Raw genomic sequence first — 20,532 nt, 5'->3', positions numbered from 1 at the left:
GACAGAGGCCCTGGGGGGTCCGTGTGCCTGGAGTAGGTTATGGGGCGGGAGGGGGGGCGGGGCAATGGTTTGCCAGATGGTACCTGCTCTGGGACTGCGGGGGCCTGACCTTGGGGGGAAGGGACGGAGACCAGGCTCGGTGTGAGGCGGCCGCGGCTGGGGGCTGAGCTTCGCGGGGGCCTAGCCAGTCTGCCTCCGCGCTCAGGCCGGCGGGACCTGAGCGCCGGCCCCGGTAGGACTGTTAATCATTACTCATCCTTCGGGAACCGGCCTCGCCGCCCGAGCCTTCGGGGAGGCGGCTCCACCTCCCGGGGCGGTGCTGCGGCCCGCTCGGCCCGGCTGCTGATTGGCCCGGGCGCGGCGCGGCGTGGATTCGGGCGACCACGTGGGGGCGGGGCTCTGACGGTTCTGCGCCTGCTCAGCCGGCCGCTCATTGGTCCAGCTCAGGACAAGTCGCCCCACCCCTCGGCTGGCTAGGGCGTGGCTGAGGCCGACCGCGTGCCCCGCCTTCCCGGCCGCGGATTGGCCCGCGCCGGGGCCCGTCCATCGCGCTGGCATCTGGGAAGGAGAGAAAATGGCGTCCGAGCCTAGCAAGACCGAAATCCAGACCCTTTTTAAGAGGCTTCGCGCAATTCCGACCAACAAGGTGCCTGAGCGGGAGGTCCGCGGGGTCTGGCGTCGGCCGAGAGGGATTCTGCCGGCTCCCCTGGGGCCGGAGGGAGGGAGAAGGGCGGACGCGGGCTGTTTTCCTTGGTGTCAGTGCCGGGCCTCCACTTGGGGCCCCTAATTATTCGCTCATCGCCTCCCCCACCCAGGCCTGCTTCGACTGTGGCGCCAAGAATCCGAGTTGGGCCAGCATCACGTACGGTGTTTTCTTGTGCATTGACTGCTCCGGGGTGCACCGCTCCCTGGGTGTCCATCTCAGCTTCATCAGGTGAGGTCTCCTTATGGCTGCTGTGTTTACACCCGGCCGGGGTTGTGTGCCCAGGAGGGCAGAGTGGCGACTGGGGCCACCCAGAATTCGGTGTTGGGAAACCTCCGGGGTCCGGTAGCTTCCCGTGAGAGGCAACCGCCCGTGTGGATCCCTTGCCACACAAGCACTTCGTCTCCACGCCTGGGCCAAAACTCCCTTCTTTCATGGCGGTCAAACTCGGCTCTCCGAGCGTTAGTTTTGGGGAAAAGTTAGCTGCATTGACTTTGTTGCTTACGTACTGGTCGAGTATGTCTTAAGTGAGACTGTGGCAGTCGTTAAGGGGAAAGCCAAAACCAAGCTTAAGTGCATGAGAATTCGACCTCCTTTCGGAGGTGGAAAATAATTAGTACCATTTTGACTACGGGAGGGAAGAGCAAAGCTTTCATGGACGGGGTATGGTGGAGGAAATAGGGTGGTGGCTGATTGTTTCCTGGGCGGGTACTGCAGCGGGAGGCCAAATGACAGGTGTGGGTCTGCCAGGGAAGCGTCTCCTGGTATCTGCTGGTTGGTGACATGCAGCCCTTGCACACAGGTCCACAGAGTTGGATTCCAACTGGAACTGGTTCCAGCTGAGGTGTATGCAGGTCGGCGGGAACGCCAGTGCGGTAAAGCTCCTTTTTATCATCCTCCTTGCCCCTGTTCTCCTGCCTGGGTACTAACTTTACCATGATCTCTTAGGAGGCTCTCTCACTTTCTCTGTTCAGAGGATTCTCTGGTATACAGCAACACTGTACACTGTTTTCTAAACTTGGAAATTGGTCACTGTTCTTCTCAAAGGGGCTTCAGATTAAAACTAAACTGGATAGATGTTCTTGGGGTAAGGCCAAGGGAGTTGGGGCCTCCACAGTCATCCAGGTCTTGGCATGGATGTGTGAAGGATGGCCAGAGCGGGTATGGTATGCTGTCCTCAGGTGGGGTTGAGTGAGGGCTGGACTTCAGTCAGTCATCTCACAGGATGGGAGGATGTGTTTTCTTCAGGAATTTCTGACAATCTTTATCTCTATGGAAAACTGCCGGTGTCAATAGAGTGTATTATCCTGTATAAATAACTGGGCTGTTATAAGGGGGTGCCTGTTTTTGCTCTCAGGAGAATCACGTGGAGCATGCTCTCCTCTCTCCTTTACTTTTCAGACAGCTTTCTTCCGCCAACATGGATGCACAGCCAGCGATACCAACACCAAGTATAATAGCCGAGCTGCCCAGATGTACCGTGAAAAGATCCGGCAACTGGGAAGTGCTGCCATGACTAAGCATGGCACTGATGTAAGTGCCTGGCCTTCGGGGCTGGGGTAGTGGGGTGAGTGGGAATATTCAGAACGCTGTTTCAGGGGTGTCTTTCACTTCTAGCTTTGGATCGACAGCATGTGTAGTGCTCCCAGTCACTCCCCAGAGAGGAAGGACTCTGATTTCTTCGTGGAACACACTCAAGTGAGTACCTGCAAGGAACGTTTCCCATGATTGTTCCTGACAGGTGGTTTACTGGCCAAGGCCTTCTGTGATCATGGGCATGGATTCCATCCGCCTTGGTGTGATATCTCAGATTGGGAATGTCTGGTGCTCACTGCTAGGTAGACTGAGGTATTTCCTCCTCCCAAGAGTAGGTGCACAGTGTGGCCCTTCTTAGGAACAGACTCCCGTCTATAAACTGGGGTGCTAGGGAGCAGGAGGAGAAGCTTCTTGAAGGCTCAAGAGGTTTCAGGAGCCTTAAACACCTTTCTTGGATTCTTCCCCTATAAGAGAGGCACTGTGGTTGGGGACAATGAAAGGAATCCTCCCCAGGAACCCACTACTGGCACTGGGGCTGATGTTAGACTCCCAGTTTGAATCCCAGCTCCTCTACTTCGCATTTCCAGGATGTGGCTAAGTCACCTAACCTGTCAAAACCCCAGTCTCTACAATAGAGATGTATTTACCTCACAGGGTTTGTTGTGATAATTTGTTTCTATGTGAAAAGCTCTGAGACTTGTACCTGGCACATGGTAAGTGCCCAGTAGTTGTTGTTATTAAATTAGGAGAACAGGTTCTGGTTCTAAATAAATAGTGGAAGGGTGGAAGTGGCTGCTAGTTTCCTACTTCTTTCTTCCATAGTGGATAGCAACTATAATTTTACTCGCTAACCTGCAGTCTCCTGTCCTCATGGGCTTGGAGTAGGGCATCATATCCACAAGGTACTTGTAGGTTCTTGGTGCTCCTTGTGAGCTCATTGAGGCTTCTGTGATCTGGCCGCCTTTTCAGCCCCCTGCCTGGAATGCACCAGCTACCAACTCAGCAGAGACCCAGCAGCCAGTCCTGTCTGCAGAGAGTAGTGGATTGGCACGTGAGTTCAGCCCAGATTCCAGCCAAGTGCCCTGGTACTGGCAAAGGCCTTGGGGCTGGGAATGGGACACCTGGTCAAGGGAATAGGAGTAGAGGGTTCTCCTATATCTCTGGGTGGGCTTGGATTCATTTTAATCCCTTGGAGGAAGTGATGAGCATTCCTTTTATCTTTTGGTGGCCTCAGTAAGCTGAGGAAAGCCAGTGCCCCTTATTCTTGTCCCATCACTTCCCTAATGGGGAAGTCCCAGGGAGCTTTGAGCCTTACATCTAACTCCCACCATTGCATCCACAGAGCCGGAGCATGGCCCCAACACGGACTTGCTTGGCACCTCACCCAAAGCTTCCCTGGGTCAGTATGACAGCTGGCAGGTGTGGGGTGACTGGGAGAGGGTGGGCCTCGAGGCTCTTTTCAGATCTCTGTTGCCTAGTCACGTGGACTGAGGCCCCAGGAGACTGAGCATCTTAACTCTCTGGAGTGGAATTGGAGCTGAATTTGTGTCTACAACATCAACTGCAAGGACTTTAGAGCCAAGCCCTTTGAATTAATGAACCTGGGTGGGCTGGTGCGCAAGCCTGGGTCTGCCTCTGGGTGTGGGGCTGGTTCTAGCCAAAGTATGGGGAGGCCAGCATGAGACTGGACACCTAACCCTGAGGTCTGAGGCAGGGTTAGCCTTCTGGCCCACTTAATGCGATGGGGAGATAGCTCTGAGCTGCTCGTGGCTGGATGTGACATTGTCTTTTCTTAGCCAGGGAAGCCTTTCAGCTCTTTTCTACTCTTTAGTGTCCTGGCTCAGGGTGAACAGTCCATTTGCTGACATCAGTTTATTCTGTTCACGTTTGGGGATTGGGGCAGAAAGCCAGCAGAATGACTGTCAGACCGACCCCATGAGAAGACTGGCATGGCTTGGTCTAGAGCAAGGTTCTGTAGAGGCCTTTGGGCTTGGGAACTACTTGGAGGCTCTCGGGTGGGTCCCTTGTTAGCCACAAGTCTGTTTCTCTCCAGAGTCCATGTATCTGTCACCTAAAGGTGCCCTTCCTGCCAGAGGTAACCAACAGCCATTTGGGGAGCCTAGTCCCTTGCACCCAGCTCCCTGCTTTAGAAACTGAGGCTGATATTTGGTATCTGCCCCTGCCTAGCAGTCCTCGTGTTGGTTCAGGGACTCTGACGGTCTCTGCTGCTTTAGTCTAGTTCTTGTCTTAATCTGCTGGGAGTCAGTAACCTCCTTTAGTCTCGTCTGTCTTTGGCTTGGATTATCCTGACACCATTGGTTGAAACTGGTGGTAGCAGCTTTGCCTTCCCCTGCCTGAAGCTGTTCTTTTTAGAAGCTCTTGCCAGGAAACTGCATGGTGTGGATTGAGCTGCTGCCTCTGACCTCTCTTTGTCTTCACTCATGCCTCACCTTCTTTCTCACGCAGAAATGAAAACCTCCCTCATTGGCAAGAAGAAGCCAACAGCAGCTAAGAAAGGGGTATGTGGGGAGTGGCAGTATATAGAGTAGTTAGGGGCCAGAGTCAGACTATCTGGGTACACCCCTTGACCCCACCACTCACTGTCTATGTGATTTGGCAGAGGTACTCAGCTTCTCAGAATCTTATCTATCAAGGTCTATCAAGATTCCTATCTTCATGGGCCTCCCGGAAGAGTCAGAGATTGTGCACATAGAGTGCTTGGTGCATGCTGGGCCAATAAACATTAGCTGCTGTCAGGCCCTGAGGCCTCTGCTGGTGTTGTGTGAGCCATCTCATGCCTAGCTCTAGCAGAGCCTGTTCTCCCTCTTGACCATGCTGACTGGGCTCCTGTTTTTTACCCTGAACTTTAAGAAGGAATCCTTTCCTGTGAGTGTGCTAGATTACCCATGCCTGGGAGGGAGTGGAGGACATTGTTGTTGGCAAGGCCCCCATCACATGATTCTCCTCCCAGCTGGGTGCCAAGAAAGGCCTAGGGGCCCAGAAGGTGAGCAGCCAGAGCTTCAGCGAGATTGAGCGGCAGGCCCAGGTGGCAGAGAAGCTCCGTGAGCAGCAGGTGGCTGATGCCAAGAAGCAGGCAGAGGAGTCCATGTGAGTGTTTGCCAGAGGGGCCCTGGCTCATGTGGGATTGGGTGGGCAGGTAGGAAGGTCAGGGTGGATGTTGGCCTCTGACACGTTTGTTCCTTCCAAGGGTTGCCTCCATGCGTCTGGCCTACCAGGAGCTCCAGATTGACCGGAAGAAGGAGGAGAAGAAACTACAGAACCTGGAAGGGAAGAAGCGAGAGCAGGCAGAGAGGTTGGGCATGGGCTTGGTGTCTCGAAGGTGAGGCTCAGCTCTGGGGGTGGCAGGGAAATGCCATTGTTCTCCTGGGAACCACTGCAGGTTCTTCCCAGCAGTTTGGGGTTCTAGGCTTAGTCTTCCTTCAAGGCTGAATAGATGGGTCTGCATATTATCTTAATGCACCTAGTACAGTGCTTGGCACATAGTAGGTATGTGCTCACTGTTTGTTGAATGAATGAAACACAGGATCAGGTGCTCTTTGACTAGATCCAAGGGACTGGAACGGTGTTTCTTCACGGGAGTGCTGATGGCAGTTTGAGTAGGGGGACAATTCTTTATTTTTCAAGACCTCTCAGAATCTCAGGGCTTTTAGCATTCCCGATCGCTGCCCACTGGTGCTCCCAGATACTAACACTCGGAAATAACCCCAGACATTCAAATGTCCTTTGAATGGACAGCTCTTCCTATTTCAGGACATTGTATTGTGGTTTTCTTAAACAGAAACAAGGCTGCAAACCAGTTCTTGTATGCATTTTGTTTATATTACGCTAAGAGTTAATATCTAGAGATTTCAACAATACTGTATTTTTTTATCTACTAAAAATCTGGAAATTGACAGCGCTGGGGTCAGCAGTCCTGGCTACAGTTAGTTTGTTCTGAGTGGTGGCTGCTCCTTTTGAGGGGATGTGAGCTCCGGCATTGGCCTTATGTACTTAAACACGGCTGTCCTATGCAGAAGGTATTGTTACCCCTTTTTCAGATGAGAAAATTGAGACTCAGAGCAATTACACAACTTGCTTAAAGCCCACAAATCTAGTAATTGATGCAAATAGGTTTTGAACATAGAACTACTTGATTCCAAATTCAGTATATTTGGCCATCACATTCTACTTCTCTGAAAGAAGAAAAGTCAGAACGTGCTAGTTGGAGTCTAGTTTTTCCCTTTCAGTCTGTGTGCTACTAGTGTAATCCAGTTAATTGAGGAAACAAAATTTTAATCCTGGAAAGAACTTTAGGTCTCTTCCCCTTCCCTGTTTTGGTCACAGGAATTACAACTTTTCAGTTTTTTCCTTTTTGTAGTACAAAAGAATTTTATTTAAAGCCAGCCCATCCTATTTAAAATCCTATTGCAAAATATTCACTCCTTGTAGATATATATATATTTTTTATATCTTTATTGATTTCAGAGAGAGGAAAGGAGAGGGAGAGAGAGAGATAGAAACATCAATGATGAGTCATTGATCGAGCCTGCAACCTGGGCATGTGCCCTGACCGGGCATCGAATCCCGATCGCCTGGATCCTAGGTTGACGCTCAACCGCTGAGCCACGCCCAGCTGGGCTGTAGATATTTTTTAATGAATTTATTTTAATGAAATTAATCCCTAAAAAGCCTGTCTGGAGCAGGACACAAGGAGGAAAGTGAGGCATCGAGAGTTGGTACTGCCTGCCCAGCTCTGCCTCTTCTCCCTGGAAACCGGACAGCAGATCCAGGTCTTAGTGCATAGGGCCAGGCTCTGTACTTTGAAATGCTTTCCTCTTCTTAAAAAGCAGGTGGGATAATTAAGAACGCATTCTTTGATACCATTAAACTCATTTCCCTGGTTCTGGGGCATTTTTCTTTTTTTCCTCTTTGTGTGTATGTGTCCATCTTGGTGAAGGATGTGGCTTTTAGTACAGTAAGTCTGTTAGCACTGTCACTTGGTGCACATTATAATAGGCAAATGGTCGTCTGTCAGGGAAAATTCATTCTGAGAAAACAAAGCATGTGTAGATAGTCAAGGGTGTGCTCTCCAGTTCAGCACAGTTCCAAGTACTCCCTGCTGGGTCTCGCCCAGCCCTGTGCACAGGTAGAGGGAGAAGGCTTTGGGTGGTGCCCAGTGGGAGAACCTAGGCTTATGCTAGCAGTAGCTGGGCACCTTTTCTTGGGCGGTGACACTAGTGCTCACCACCTCTCATGCCCAGATCTGCTTTTCTCCACAGCTCTGTCTCCCACTCGGTGTTGTCTGAGATGCAGGTGATCGAGCAGGAAACCCCAGTGAGTGCAAAATCCTCCCGCTCGCAGCTGGACTTGTTTGACGATGTTGGTACTTTCGCCTCTGGACCCCCAAAGTAAGGATGTTGTTGGGGTGAAAACTTGGCTATCATGTTCCTCATCAGCCTTCTCTGAGCTACTCTATTGTCTCTCTAGGTACAAGGACAACCCCTTTTCCTTGGGGGAAAGTTTTGGTTCCCGCTGGGATACAGATGCCACCTGGGGTGTGGACAGGATGGAGGAGAAGGAGCCGGAAGTGACCATCTCAAGCATCCGGCCTATTTCAGAAAGGTGAGTGGTCTAGGGCAGCACTGTCCAGTAGAACTTCTTATGATGGCAGAGCTGTATCTGCACTGTCCGCTGTTGTAGCCACTAAGTACGTGGCTACTGAGCCCTTACAATGTGACTAGTGTAACTGAGGAGCTACATTTTAACTTTAAATAGCCACATGTGGCTAGTGGCTACTGGCTACTGGATCAGACAGTGCAGGAATTGGGCTTTGGTTTGAGCTGTGCTTATCACAGAAGGCCTAGCAGCCTCTTTTGTGCAAGGTCCATCTCTCTGGCAGGAGGGGTCTGACTTTATGCTTCAATCCTGATCTCCCAAGGGTTATGTGTCTCTGGCCCCCATCTTATTTATTTTCTTAAAAGCCTATTCCATCTTAATCTGGGCAATATGTTTAATTGGTAAATTATCTGCAAATCATCCGTTTGTAAAACAGGAACACAAATAATGATTTCACAGGGCCGCTGGCAGGATTAAATGTAATGAAACTTGAAAACACCTACCCAGCATCTGTGTGTGTCAGTGCTGGATAGGAGTGACCATGCACCTCTTCATCCACACTGGGGTGCTTTTGAGAGTAAAATGGGGTGCTGTTAATTATTCCAGGAGAGTAAGTATAAACCCTGGCAAACCGAGACACATGGTCACTTGTAACTAGGAATAGAAGAGCAGTAGTGACATGATATCCTAGACCTTGAAAAGGCTGTAGTAGTTGGGGCAGAAGCCTAGGTTCCTCCAAACTACATTTCCACACTGTGCAGTGGAGGTAACAAGCTGTCTGCCACTTGTCTTCAATATGGAGAAGGGAGGGACCTCATCCAGGGGAGAACCCGTCCCTGAGTGCCAGAGCCAGTCAGATAGGGCCTGGGTGAGCATCCCCATATTTGCCTCTGATTATAATGGGATAGTAATACTGTCCCCTGACAGTAACGGGAAGGGTGAGAGATGGTGTCTCCCATCCATCCCCAGAGTCACAAACCGGAGGGAAGTGGAGAACCGGAGCTCGGGCCTCGAGTCCAGTGAAGCACGTCAGAAATTTGCAGGAGCCAAAGCCATTTCATCTGACATGTTCTTTGGGCGGGAGGTGGATACTGAGGTAAGCAGAGTTGTCCACCCTGAGGCTGGAGGCAACGGGTAGAAGCAAACCCTTCCCCCCTGCCACTAGTTTGGGCTTTAGCACTAGGGTGGCTGGCTTGTATGAATTCTTAGGACATAGGCCAAAAGATCCCCAGGCTTTCCTTTTCTTCACCACAGTATGAAGCTAGGTCTCGGCTACAGCAGCTCTCAGGCAGTAGTGCCATCAGCTCTTCAGACCTCTTTGGGGACATGGATGGAGCTCATGGAACAGGTAGCGCCCCAGAGGTGTGGGTACCAAGCAAGGCCTGTGAGCAGAGCTGGAGGGCCCAGTGGACTGGGCAGGGCTTCCTGCAGGCCTCTGGGTCACCCCTTCCCTTGCTTTTACAGGTAGCGTATCACTGGGGAATGTGCTCCCTACGGCTGACATTGCCCAGTTTAAGCAGGGTGTCAAGTCTGTGGCCGGGAAGATGGCTGTGCTGGCCAATGGTGTGATGAATTCTTTGCAGGTGAGCTGGGGCCGCTTAACCTGGGGTGGGAGGGGCCTAAAGAGTAGTGCTTAGATGTTGGCCTTCACCACATCCAGACACTGCTACTGGGTAGCCCCTCAGCCTGAGAGAGCATTTTCTTTTCCAGAGGGGCAGCTTCCTTCCTTTGAGCTCAGCACTAGGGCTGGGCCTCTCCCTACGTAGATGTCACGGCTGCACTGATTTCCCTGTCTTGTCACTTGTACTACTCTTTTTCCCTCCCCAGCTTCTATGAGATCAGGCAGGGCTTCCCCCTTGGGATCTGGCCACAACCCCTTTCCCAGGTCACAACAAAATATAAAACAATCTCTGCCATAGTGAGATTGGTGCCTGTCTCTCCACCCCCCCCCATCCTAGTCCTGCCTGGTGTGTTGGGGGAGGGTGCACATGCCGGGAAGCTGCTGCAGATTAGAGATGCTGACTTTGTTTTTAATTCCATTTCATTTCCAGGATCGCTATGGTTCCTACTGATCCAAGCTCCATGGCTCAGGCACATGGTGGTGACAGCAGCAAAACCCCCATGATTACCAGGCCAGGGCTGCTTGCCTTGTGGAAGCTGGGGAGGAATTGTTACTTATGTGTGGTTTGTGAGTGGGGTGGCCTTTGAAGATCTCTGGTGAGGGGATGGGTGGTACCAGCCCTTGACCTCTGCCTGTAGATCCAGCCCTTTATTGTCCTCCCTCACACCTTCTCCCCTGTGCTAGATTATTGTCCTTCCGTCCTGCTCCCACAGCTGCTGCTCACTGTCCTGCCACGCTGGGAGTGAGGGGAGGGCAGCTCCTCAGGATGGCTTATTCTGGGTCCAGCCCTTCCCCAAGTAGGGAAAGTGACGTATAAGGCTTTTTTGCCAGCTCTAGGATCCTTCCAGGTTGTCCAGGGGTTTGGCCCCTGTCCTCTGGAACCAGTGGGGAGGTCCAGGAAGAGTTTTGGGTAGACCAGTCCCCGGAGGAGGGAGGCTCTGGACTTGCTGCTGCTGTTGCTGCTCCAGTGCCCTCTTCTGGGCCCTAGGAGAGGGCAGGGGAGGCAAAGGACCTTCATCTGGGCCTTACTAAGGGCTAGAAACTTGACCTGGTACCTAAAGGTTTCATTTTGGATCAGACTGGAGGCCTGAGTGATGATCTGTCCCCATCCCTTTTTACAGTGGTCACTTGGAGGATTACTTTTCCTCCCGGGTGTCTCGGAGTCCTTCCCTACCGTCCATGTGGACCACAAGACCCTCTGTCCCCTCCTGAGACTCTCCTTTTTCTGCCTGCTTGGGGGCCATGGCGAGTCTCATCTGCCCTGTGGTGTCCTGCTCTGGATGCTGTGAGCATAATGCTGGCCAAGGAAGTAGAGGTCATGAGGGACAGAAGCAGACTCCTGGGGCTCAGCTTTCTTTCTCTGCATCATCCTGGGTTTAGGGGGCCCTGGACAGCACCCCACCAGTGAGAGCTTGAGGTGTCTACAGAGCTGCAAGCCTCACCCCCTGGCCACTAGGCCAGGCACTGTGTCATCCTTGGTGCCATCTTCCCCTGCCATGCTGGCAGTCTGGGCCCCCCTATCCCTCCCGGTGGGTTGAGGGTCGGGGTCCCAAGCAACACAGACCACTTCCCACCCACCCCTCCCCCAAAGGGACTTGAGTTTCTTTCTGGACTATTTGTATTGAAACATAGTGGTGTCAAATAAAGCCCCGGTGGGGCCCTGGGCCCCTGTTGGTCTGAGTAAAGTAGTGTCCTCTCTGGATTCTGCCTCCCTGCCCAGTGTAGGCCCCTCGCCTCACTGTCTGGGCTCCCACCGATATGGATAGGGCGTTGGTGCCAAAGCTGAGGGCACTTTCTCCAGGGCCTCCAGCTTGTCTCTTCTCTGAAAGCCAAAGTCCCCTGGCTTCTCGGCCCTGTGCTGCCTCGAGGTCCGGTGCAGCCTCGACCTCACCACCCTGTTGCACGCGGAGGAAAGAGCTGGTGTTAGTTGGCCCCATGGCTGCGGGCAGGTGAGCAACCTCAGCAGCCCTGTACCTCATCCCAATAGTAGCCTGGGGATGTTTCACAGTGGAGTTAATAAAATATACAGACCTTAATGGAATCCTTTTAAATCCAGGAAGAAAAGATGTGTGTGTAAACCCCTGGCTTGGCGACCCCTTTCCCTATGAGAGCTCTTGGAACATCTCTACCCTCTTAGGGGTACAGCTGTAAACCACTGGTCTGGAAGATGGATGATTAGAAAGCGTGGGTGGAGGGAGCTGTGGGATCTCTACTAAGCCTGTGATTTCCAAAGCATGGGTCCAGGACTTCTAGCTTTGGAATGGTCTGGAGTGTCCAGAATTGCAACCCATCCCAAGCTGGAGTTGGGTAATTTGCATTGTAAACTCCCCAGGTGATTCCAGTGCACATAAGGATTTTCCAACTGCTTTTAATCAGCTGGAGGCTGGATATGGTTGTGGGCCTGGAGAGCTTCCAGGTTCCTGGAGCCTTGGTAGTCCTGGAACTTCCAGTCCTGGCACTCCAGGGCTTTAGGGGCCAGTTCCTGTATTTCCAGGGGAGCTGGAGATCTGGGCAGGGATGGGCCCAGGAAAGTGTACACCCAGTGGTGGGACCTTTGGCTATTTCAAAGGAGGCAGCCTGCTCTGCTAGGGTCCCCAGGTGGATTTTACTTTCTGGAGGACCCCTACCTTCCTTCAGTCTTGGCTGGAGGCTTGTACTCCTCAGGCCTGTGTTCACAGCTATATCCTCGCTGCCCTAGCCCTGAGCAGGTGCTTGGCAAATGTTTCGTGAAACTCTGGCTAGAAGGCTCTGCAGTGCTGACCCTTTGTGGCCAGGGCCTTTAAAGTTACAGGAACCTTGCCTTGAACCCTCTGGACTTGTTCCCTGAAGGCCCATTTCAACTGTGAGTACCTCTCCTTTGAAAGGCTGTCATGTGCAAGAGGTGAGCCCCTCTGCTCATTACTGAGGCAGATCTCCAGGCTGAGTGGTCCTCTGGCCCCCACTTCCCAGAAAACCTGGGATTTGGCACCAAAACCCAAACTCACCCCCTTCCCTTCACCCCCTCCTTGGTCTAGTGAGTTTAGACTCACCGCTTAGCAGACACAGGGACTTTATTCATTTCACATTTAACTGATAGACACAGGAGGCTTGAAGCAGCTTTTGAGAGTGCAATGGTCTTGCTCACCCTCTCTCCAGTAGGCTACTGTGATTATGCCCTCCTATACTTCTGCCACTGGTGCCACCTGTAAGCATGCAAGGCCCTGTGTAGCCCTACTCATGGTCTTTCCCCTTCCTGAAGTTGCTGTGAGATGAACCGTCAGCAAAAGGCTACGGCCAAGTCCCTTCCTGGTGGCCTCCGTTCAGTCTGCTGTCAGCTTGGGGCCTGACTAAAGTGCAAGGGCTGACAGTAGGCTCACTTTCTTGAATCACTGCTTGGGTTGGCTGATACAGAACCCCTCTGGCAGGTCTTGGACTGGGGCTGTTATTTGGCCTTTTTGCCAGCAGAGGGCAGCATGGCATGGGGGCAGGAGGATTTGGGCAGGAGTAGGAGCTGGGTACTGGGTGTAGTCAGGACCCTTCAGGCTCCTCAAATCTCGGACTCCTCTGTCTCTTCAGTGGAGCCATCGCTCTCTGCATCCACTTTGCGGGCGTGATGGAGGGGTCTCCAGGAAAAGCCAGCCCGGTGAGGGGTCCGGGAAGGCAGGCAGCTGGCCTCTGGACTGGCAGTGACTGAGTTGACCAGGTCAGGGATCTGGGCCAGCCTGAAGGAGGAAAGAAGCCCAGAGGGCAACAAGGTGCCCCCTGTCCAGAGACCAGGACCTCCACACTTGCATTTGGGAGAAACCATGGGCTATATTCCCAAGGGATTCAGAAAGGATACCTTGGCCCTCTGCTGGCCCCTAAGCCCTTCCCTGACTGATGGGGGTGTTATGGACGAGCATTGTGTGACTCCACAAGGGGGCACTGCCATGTCCTACTGAGGTTTGCCACCATAAGGGGGCAGCATCTTCCCACCTGATACTTACAGTCTGTCCAGCTCCTCATCCATGGCTGGGTCCTGCATCAGGTCCCCTTTGTCAGGCAAAGCTCCTAGGAGATAATGGGGGAGGGGGGAGCACAAAACTTAACCTGAGGGTCCTTCAGCCAGGCTCTGGTCAGATGGCCTCATTCCCAGCAGGTGCCTCTGTGCTCCCCACCTTCATATCTGCCTATTCCTGGCTGATATAAAAGATACGGGGAAGAGCTTTTAAGAGGACTGCTATCAGGGCAAAGAGTCTTGGGTATTGCTGGATAAACTGAATGTCTATAACATTTAATAGCCCTGCTGCCTGCACTCCCCCCCCCCCTCGGGGCAGAGACCACAGCTAAGGAGATATCCCCAAGCCTCAAGATTATTGCACAAATAGCCATCCCCTTCCAAGACTAGGTGGTGGGTTGGGAGCTGGTGCTGGGGGTTTAGTCCTTCCTTGAGCCCCTAGTACTGGGCTAAAAAGGAGCCAGAGATACAGGATATGGCCTAGGCTAACCACAAAGACCAGAATTTATCTAGATTTGTGCCCCCAAACCAGGGTGACCCCACTTTGAAGACTGGTCAAAAATGCTGCCACAGCTCCTTGAGGGAGAGTTCCAAGGGTGGAAAGAGAAGACGGGTCAGGAGCAGACCAAACTCTAGCATGGCCAGAAGCCACCAGAAGGAGAGCTATCCCATCTCTGCTCTGTCACAAATCTCTTTCAGCTGGTTTCCTCAACTATACACTAAGGGAACCAATCCTTTGGCATTGGGGAAAGGTGAGAGTCTTGGATGCTCCCGGGAGCTGTTAACATGGGAGGAAAGGTGGAGCTGAAGTGTGCAGATAAAAGATTCTCACCAGCACCCTGGCCAGTTTGGCTCAATAGTTAGAGCGTCAGCCCTTGGACCGAAGGGTCCCAGGTTCAATTTCGGCCAAGGGCAGGTACCTCAGTTGCAGGCTAAATCCCTGTCCCCGGCCCAACCAGTCGATGTGTCTCTCTCACATCAGTGTTTCTCTCCCTCCTCCCAGCGGTCCCCCACCCCACTCCCTGCCCCAGTTAGAACCTAGATCTGGCAGTTAACAATGCTGGTCTGTAGAAAGCCTCAATCTTAAAATTACCTATCTGACTCTAGTTCAATTCCCTTCTTTTCCAAAGCCTTTTCAAATGATGCCTCCTGGTCTCTTTTGCTCTAAGTTAGTGGTTTTCAAACTGTGTCCCATGGAACCCTCTCATTTTGTGGTGGTGGTGCTGGGGTGTCTTGACAACTAAGGGAACAAGCTGGCTGACCACTGGCTGCAGCCAGGGAGCTCCAGATCTCTGTCTCACATGGGAGATGGAGGTAAGGGCAGAGACCACATGCTTCCTTCCATCTCCCACTCCACCTGGCATTAGTGCTTCAGAGAAGTGGTTGACTAAGTGACTGTCCTTTTTATGGGTCTTAGAACAAGTGAGGGCATATAGTTAGTCCAGGCTGTGACTCAGATGCTACTTAGCTTTTCCTTTTCCTTCCTGGTGGCTGTTATTGGTGGAGAGGAAGGGAGTGTGAAAGAAAATCTAAGCAAATCCCCACCAGTCACTTCCTTGCTCTTGACTTCTGACTCCTATTTGCCTCCTTTCTATTCTTCCAGCCGGTGACCTTGGCTACCAACCTCACTTGGTTGAGGGTTCCCAGACCTGTGCATGCCCCAAGCATTGACTTAGAGTAACTGGGCTGCCAGCTGGCCTCATGGCTGAGTGGGCCCTCAATCCTGCTGGGGTGCTCTGGGGTACATGGGAGCACACCCCCCAGCAGGCTCTATATTGTATAAGATCTAAAGCTCCTAGGCCAGTATTGGCCTACTGTGGCTGGCATTTAACGAATGTTAAATTTCCTTCCCTTGACCCCATTCCCTCAACTGGCAGAAGGGAGGGGAATATGGAGTGTCTCTTTTTTGAGACTCAGGAACCTGGGATTCCCAGCACACCTGAATACTTCTTGGAGAGACAAATAACCCCTCAAACTCCGCTGGATGGCAACCTGGTGGCTCTTCCTCTAGGAGAGCAGCAGGTTTGAGGCGGCCAATCAGAATAAAATGATGAACAGAAAAAACTGGGCCAGTGCAGGCCTCCCTCCTACCCCTTTTCTGCTCTCTTTCAGATTAATCATTTTTTTTTTCCAGCTGGGAAAAAGGCCTCCCCAGACACACCTTTGCCCTGTTTACAAATGGGATTCAGGTCCATGCAGAGCCCCTAAGTAAATAGCGCTGCCAGGCTACTTCCCAAAATAGAACTGGGGGTTCTCTGGGGAGGGGCTGGGCACACTTCTGCCATGGGGAGGTGCTTCACGTTGGGGCAGGGCTTGGGCAGGGAAGGCCGTCCCTCCCCACAGGAGCAGGAGAGGCCTGGGAGGGCACAGTCTTGTCTTGTGCACATTCTGGCTCCCAGGGCCTCAGGGTCTGGCCCTGAGAAGCCAAGGCAGAGATGGTGATGCCCCTCCTCATGGGACCCATCTGCCACTGGAGGCCAGCTTCATAGGGCTTTATAGTGTGCCACCAGGAGAGGCTGGCCACAGCCAGCTCTGGCTTACCAAGGGCTTGGTTGATTCCATGATGCTTTGAGAGAGCCACAAGGAATCCGTAGAAGGTCAGTCTCTGAACGTTGCTTAGGACCTCTTTGACAAGTGCTGGGGGTGGGCAGCTAGAAGAAGGAATACATGCCAGAGTCTAAGACAAGCAAGTCTGAGAGTCATCTTTTCATCCATACTTCAGGTGTGGGAGGGGGCCCAAAGCCAAGATGAAGGGACCTGAGTGCCCTGGGCGCCCTAAGACCCTGGGGGAGCATGGCCAATATCCAGGAACAGGGAGCGGCTGGGGAAATGGCAATAGGTAAGAGCCTCTTCTAGAAAGAAACTAAAAGTGGCTGCTCTGACTCCAAGTGGACTTTGAGCCACACAGGATAGTTTAACCCTCCCTTTCTGTACAGTGAATTTTTTTTATATAGTGAATGTTTTTCCTTCTCTTTAAAATGTCAAGGCCAGTCTATGTTCCGGGAAGGAGAAGGGGGCCGAGCTGGTCATCTCTGGCTGTCTTGCCCCAGTGAAAGCAATCCTCCCTAACCCTTCCTAAGGGAGCAACCTGGTCTGGGGCAAATGGCACTGTTCTAATTTATGCCATGACCATCAGGACCCTAGAAGCCCTGGACCAAACAGCCTGCTAGAGATCTGTTCCAGGGCCAGCAGCCTACACTCCCTGGGACCGAGGGGGTCTACGTGGCCATTTCTCACCTGTACTTGTGCCGGTCACACAGGTTCTCCAGGCGCTGGTAGAACAATGACGCCTCGACTCCCTCCAGCATGCTGGTCTCACCCAGGGGGGGCCGCTGGCGGTGCTGCCCACTGGATGACGTTGGCACAATCACTGTGTTAGGGCTCTTGCCTGACAGTAGGTCTTGGTAGATGGCAGCAACACTCTCCAGGAATTCTGGGTACCATGGATGGAGGGCACAGGTCAGGCAGGGAGGACATCCTTCATCCCTCCACTGTCTTCCCTCTGTCAGCTCCACACCAGCATCAGTGCTCAGGGCACGGCATGGCCACTATACTCAGAGATGACACCAATGTGTGTTTCAGCTCAAATGTCCCTCTTCTGGGTAGCTGTTTCTAATTCAGGTGAGGTCCCCCCTTACATACTTTCACAGCACCCTGTATTCTTCGTAGCATTATCAGTGATGAGTTTTCTGAGTAATTGTTTGTGGACTCTGTCTCCTTACTGGCACGGGAGATCCTCGAACAGAAGCAGGCACCAGGTATTGTCAACCTCTCTGCCCTAGTACCCGGCCCTGGGCCTGGCACATATTAAATGGCTGTGAATGTTTTTGTAAAGGTGAAGGTGTGCACACTCCCACTGAAAGTCCTACCTTCTGAGGTACCTGCCTCTGCAACTCAGGAATGCACGCTGGAATACAGTGTGGGAAAGAAAGCCCAAGCTATGAGTTTATTGTTGAAATTGTTTCTGAATTTTAGCAGTCAAGCCGTAGTTAGTGAGCAGTGACTTATGGCCCATCTCACCGCTGACTGATGCAGTAGTGATGCTCGGGCCCCACGCTGCTGCGAGAAGAGGCCTGGGAGGCCGCGAGGGGAAAAGGTTCTCCCAGACATGGCTGCTCCTTTTTAGGGCCCAAGTGTGACAGAGAAATGGGGAATAAGTGCCTGGAGCTTCTAAGAGCAGGTGGTGAGACCCAGGATCCAGACCCTGACTGACCACACCCTTGGGCTGCCATCAAGAAAACAATGTGATGCCCGAGTGAGGCCAGGGCTGGTTGGGGCCACCAGTTGGCAGGACGGCCATGTCTAGGCTCCAAGGACAGCCTTGTGTTTACTGGAAGAGCTCGTTTTAAACGAGTTTGCTTATGGACAGTCAGCAATTTCTAAACCCAATGTTCGATTTGATGTTCTGGGTGAGCTGCTGTGCATTTATATTTATTCACCTATTTTTAAAAAAATACATATCTTTATTGATTTCAGAGAGAGGAAGGGACAAGGAGAGAGATAGAAACATCAATGATGACAGAGTCTGATCGGCTGCCTCCTGCACGCCCCCTACTGGGGGTTGAGCCCGCAACCAGGGCATGTGCCCTGACCAGAAATCGAACCTCCTGGATCCTAGGTCGATGCTCAACCGCTGAGCCACGCCCGGCCAGGCCACCTATTTTTATTCCACCTGATTCCAGAAGGGATTCAAGGGCAAAGCTGGTGCGTACTGGGGAGCAGGGTGGGAGCGTGAATAGGGCTGGTGTGCATTTATTTAAAGCTGTGGTGGGGACATGTGTGCCCACACAGGAGTCAGGCCCAGGGACTGCGCTCCCATGGCAGTGGTTCAGCACAGTGCCCGAGAGCGCCTGCTGGGAGCGAGCCCTCTGTCCAAGTGTGGGCTCCAGTACTTAGTAGCTCAGTGACTTTGGCTACTTGCCTCTGTGAGCTTGGCTCTTAAAGGGCCTGTCTCTTAGGGCTGTTGTAAGGATTAAAGTCCTTACTGCTATGCCAGGGAGAGTAAGTTTTTGATAAGCAGTGAGTTTATCAGGTTTGCCACTATGGCGTGTATGGTGGTTGTCACTGTCGTTACCACCTACACTGATTGCTGCACTGCTGACTGCAGTGTCTGTGTCTTGAGGATGCTGAGGCAGTAGGCTCTGCACAGTGTATCTTGTGACCCCCAGCAACAAGAACTGGACATGTGTAGTGACCATGGTGAAGCACACCACGGAGGGAAGTGCAGGAGAGAAATGTGTGTGCTGGGCACAGGATGGCGTGGGCAGCCGGGCAGGAGAGGGAGATGTGTCTGATGGGAGCCATGTGGGGTCCTGGGAGACTCTCACCTGAGTAGTAAAACTGGACCTGGAAGGCGAAGAGGAAATCTGAGAAAGACATCAAGCAGTCCATGGCATCATCCATGAGCACAATCCTGAGGGGGAAAGAGAAATGTGTGGGGGGGGGGGAGAGAAAGAGAGCCATTCTTGGGGTTCTAGTCTCCCTTGGGGCAGCAAGCCATTGGGAGAGGGCTCCCCAAACAAGCTCCTCCCAGTAACCTCATTTCTTCACCCATTGGGCTCTGCCACCAAACTGAGCTGACCACATTAGCAAGGGCAGGCTCCCAGTTCAGTCTCTGTGGCACCAGCTAGCAGATGGGGCCTAAGGAGGGAAGAGAGGGGGCTGGGCAGCAAGGAGAGGGTGCAATTGTAATGCAGCCAAGATTTCTTTTCATATACTTGAGCAGTAAATCCTTTCATCCCGCAGTGAGGACCATTTAGTCAGAATAAATACAGCTGATCGGAAAAGGCAAAAAGAACAGCCAAGAGGTTTAAAGGGGTCTTGGCAAGTGGTGCTGAGATTTAATAAGCTCCCCAGGGCCAGGAAGCTCCAGGATCTCCATCCCGGGACAAGGAGGGCAGGGAAGGGAAGAGGGCTCAGAGCTGCTGGGGTCTACACTGGAGAGGGTCAAGGAGCACCACCGCCTGGTGGCATCAGGGTGGCCACGGTTCCTTTTTGCTGTCCACTGTCACAAGTCGACCACCTCCTGGTGTTTCCTCTCTTTAGTTCCTCCCACTGCACACCCACCTCCCAGGAAAACCCATGTGACTACTAAAGGGCTCAGGCCCAGGCCATATTCATACTCTGCTCAGGGCCCCATCAGAGAGAGGACAGGAAGGGAAGGAAATGAGCACTTGCTGGGCTCCTTCCATGTGCCAGGCAGGGCGCCAAACTCATCTACTGAAAGGGAGCTGGGACCCCAATCTGTTTCTGACTAGGCCTGTCTGGCTTTATCTTTACATTTAAAAAGTTTTATTTTGAGCTCGCACGTATTTTTCTCAATCTCCCTGCACCACCCACTGTCAAGGGTCCCCAAACTGGCAACTGCATCAGCTCCAGAGAGAGGCAGCATTGCTCACCTATGGGGAAGGGGCTTTAGAGAGGATAATGTGAGCGGTACCCCTGGAGTCTTCAAGGCAGGTGGCCCTGGTTTCAGATCTCCCCAAAGAGTGAAAATGGTTCCTGCATCTAGTCTTGTAATAATAGAAACACGTATCCCACTGGCTGAGTACCTGCTTCACTGCAGGCACCGTATTAATTAAATTTTATCCCACAACGAGGTAGGCCTTGTTATCATTTCCACTTTATAGGTGAATAGACTAAGTCTCAGAGAAGTTCGACTTGCTAAGGTCATAGAGCTGGTAAGTTTGCTCGACTCCACAGGCCATGCACTTTCCAGTAGGCCACACTACCTCTTAAAAGAGTACAAACGCTAACGTTTATTCCTTAGTTTTTGTGGCTAATTCACCTTCTTTCTTTCCACCTATATCTGAAGTCCTGTTTCTCATGTATCTCTATCTCTTGGGGAAGAAAAAACTGCCCCAACTACCAGAGTTGAACATTCAAATTCTAGCTGGAAAACATTCAAGGCCAGAGGGTGGGAAGAAGCAGTGCTGCTGATGGCCACAGGAGGGCACCCTGGTCCCTCCATCAGTGGCTTCTGGGACCAAGTGCTGAGACGTAGGCAAGGAATCCCCCCTTTTCTCATAACCTGTGGAGAACCCAGGCAAGCAAAAAGGAACAGAGAGGGCACAAAGTCCG

At 52.4% G+C, this 20,532-nt stretch overlaps 2 protein-coding genes across 5 annotated transcripts in view; one reads left to right on the top strand and one right to left on the bottom strand.

Moving 5' to 3' along the window:
* The first annotated feature begins 551 nt into the window (after positions 1-551).
* On the top strand, positions 552-11,512 carry ARFGAP2 (ARF GTPase activating protein 2). Of its 3 annotated transcripts, none has more exons than XM_016204021.2 (16): positions 552-646; positions 816-934; positions 1,506-1,578; positions 2,105-2,236; positions 2,321-2,401; positions 3,209-3,290; positions 3,582-3,638; positions 4,706-4,758; positions 5,211-5,347; positions 5,448-5,579; positions 7,519-7,647; positions 7,727-7,861; positions 8,825-8,951; positions 9,110-9,203; positions 9,320-9,438; positions 9,907-11,512. In XM_016204021.2, exons 1-16 carry the CDS (start codon positions 575-577, stop codon positions 9,925-9,927), a joined length of 1,563 nt encoding a protein of 520 aa, XP_016059507.2. In that variant the 5' UTR covers positions 552-574; the 3' UTR covers positions 9,928-11,512. The 3 variants fall into 3 exon arrangements, with proteins under 3 accessions (XP_016059507.2, XP_087677983.1, XP_016059506.2); XM_087821857.1 differs by having other exon boundaries at positions 8,783-8,951; XM_016204020.2 differs by having other exon boundaries at positions 9,110-9,438.
* Positions 11,197-20,532, bottom strand: part of CSTPP1 (centriolar satellite-associated tubulin polyglutamylase complex regulator 1) — a 133,988-nt gene continuing 124,652 nt past the window's right edge. Inside the window, exons 5-9 of one of the 2 annotated variants that reach the window (XM_016204023.2) lie at positions 18,780-18,865; positions 16,690-16,885; positions 15,994-16,103; positions 13,442-13,505; positions 11,197-11,371 (exon numbers count right to left, since the gene is read on the bottom strand). In XM_016204023.2, the coding sequence (XP_016059509.1) occupies positions 11,212-11,371; positions 13,442-13,505; positions 15,994-16,103; positions 16,690-16,885; positions 18,780-18,865 (616 nt within the window). In that variant the 3' untranslated portion in view covers positions 11,197-11,211. Of the gene's footprint in view, positions 11,372-12,510; positions 13,178-13,441; positions 13,506-15,993; positions 16,104-16,689; positions 16,886-18,779; positions 18,866-20,532 lie in introns of those variants that run through there. The other variant, XM_016204022.2, reaches the window with a different exon arrangement.

The sequence above is a fragment of the Miniopterus natalensis genome, chromosome 11 (assembly GCF_054644295.1).
Source record: "Miniopterus natalensis isolate mMinNat1 chromosome 11, mMinNat1.hap1, whole genome shotgun sequence".
In the NCBI taxonomy this organism is placed as follows: Eukaryota; Metazoa; Chordata; class Mammalia; order Chiroptera; family Miniopteridae; genus Miniopterus; species Miniopterus natalensis.
The sequence above is the reverse complement of the archived record's forward strand: the minus strand, read 5'-3'. Positions and strand labels throughout refer to the sequence as shown.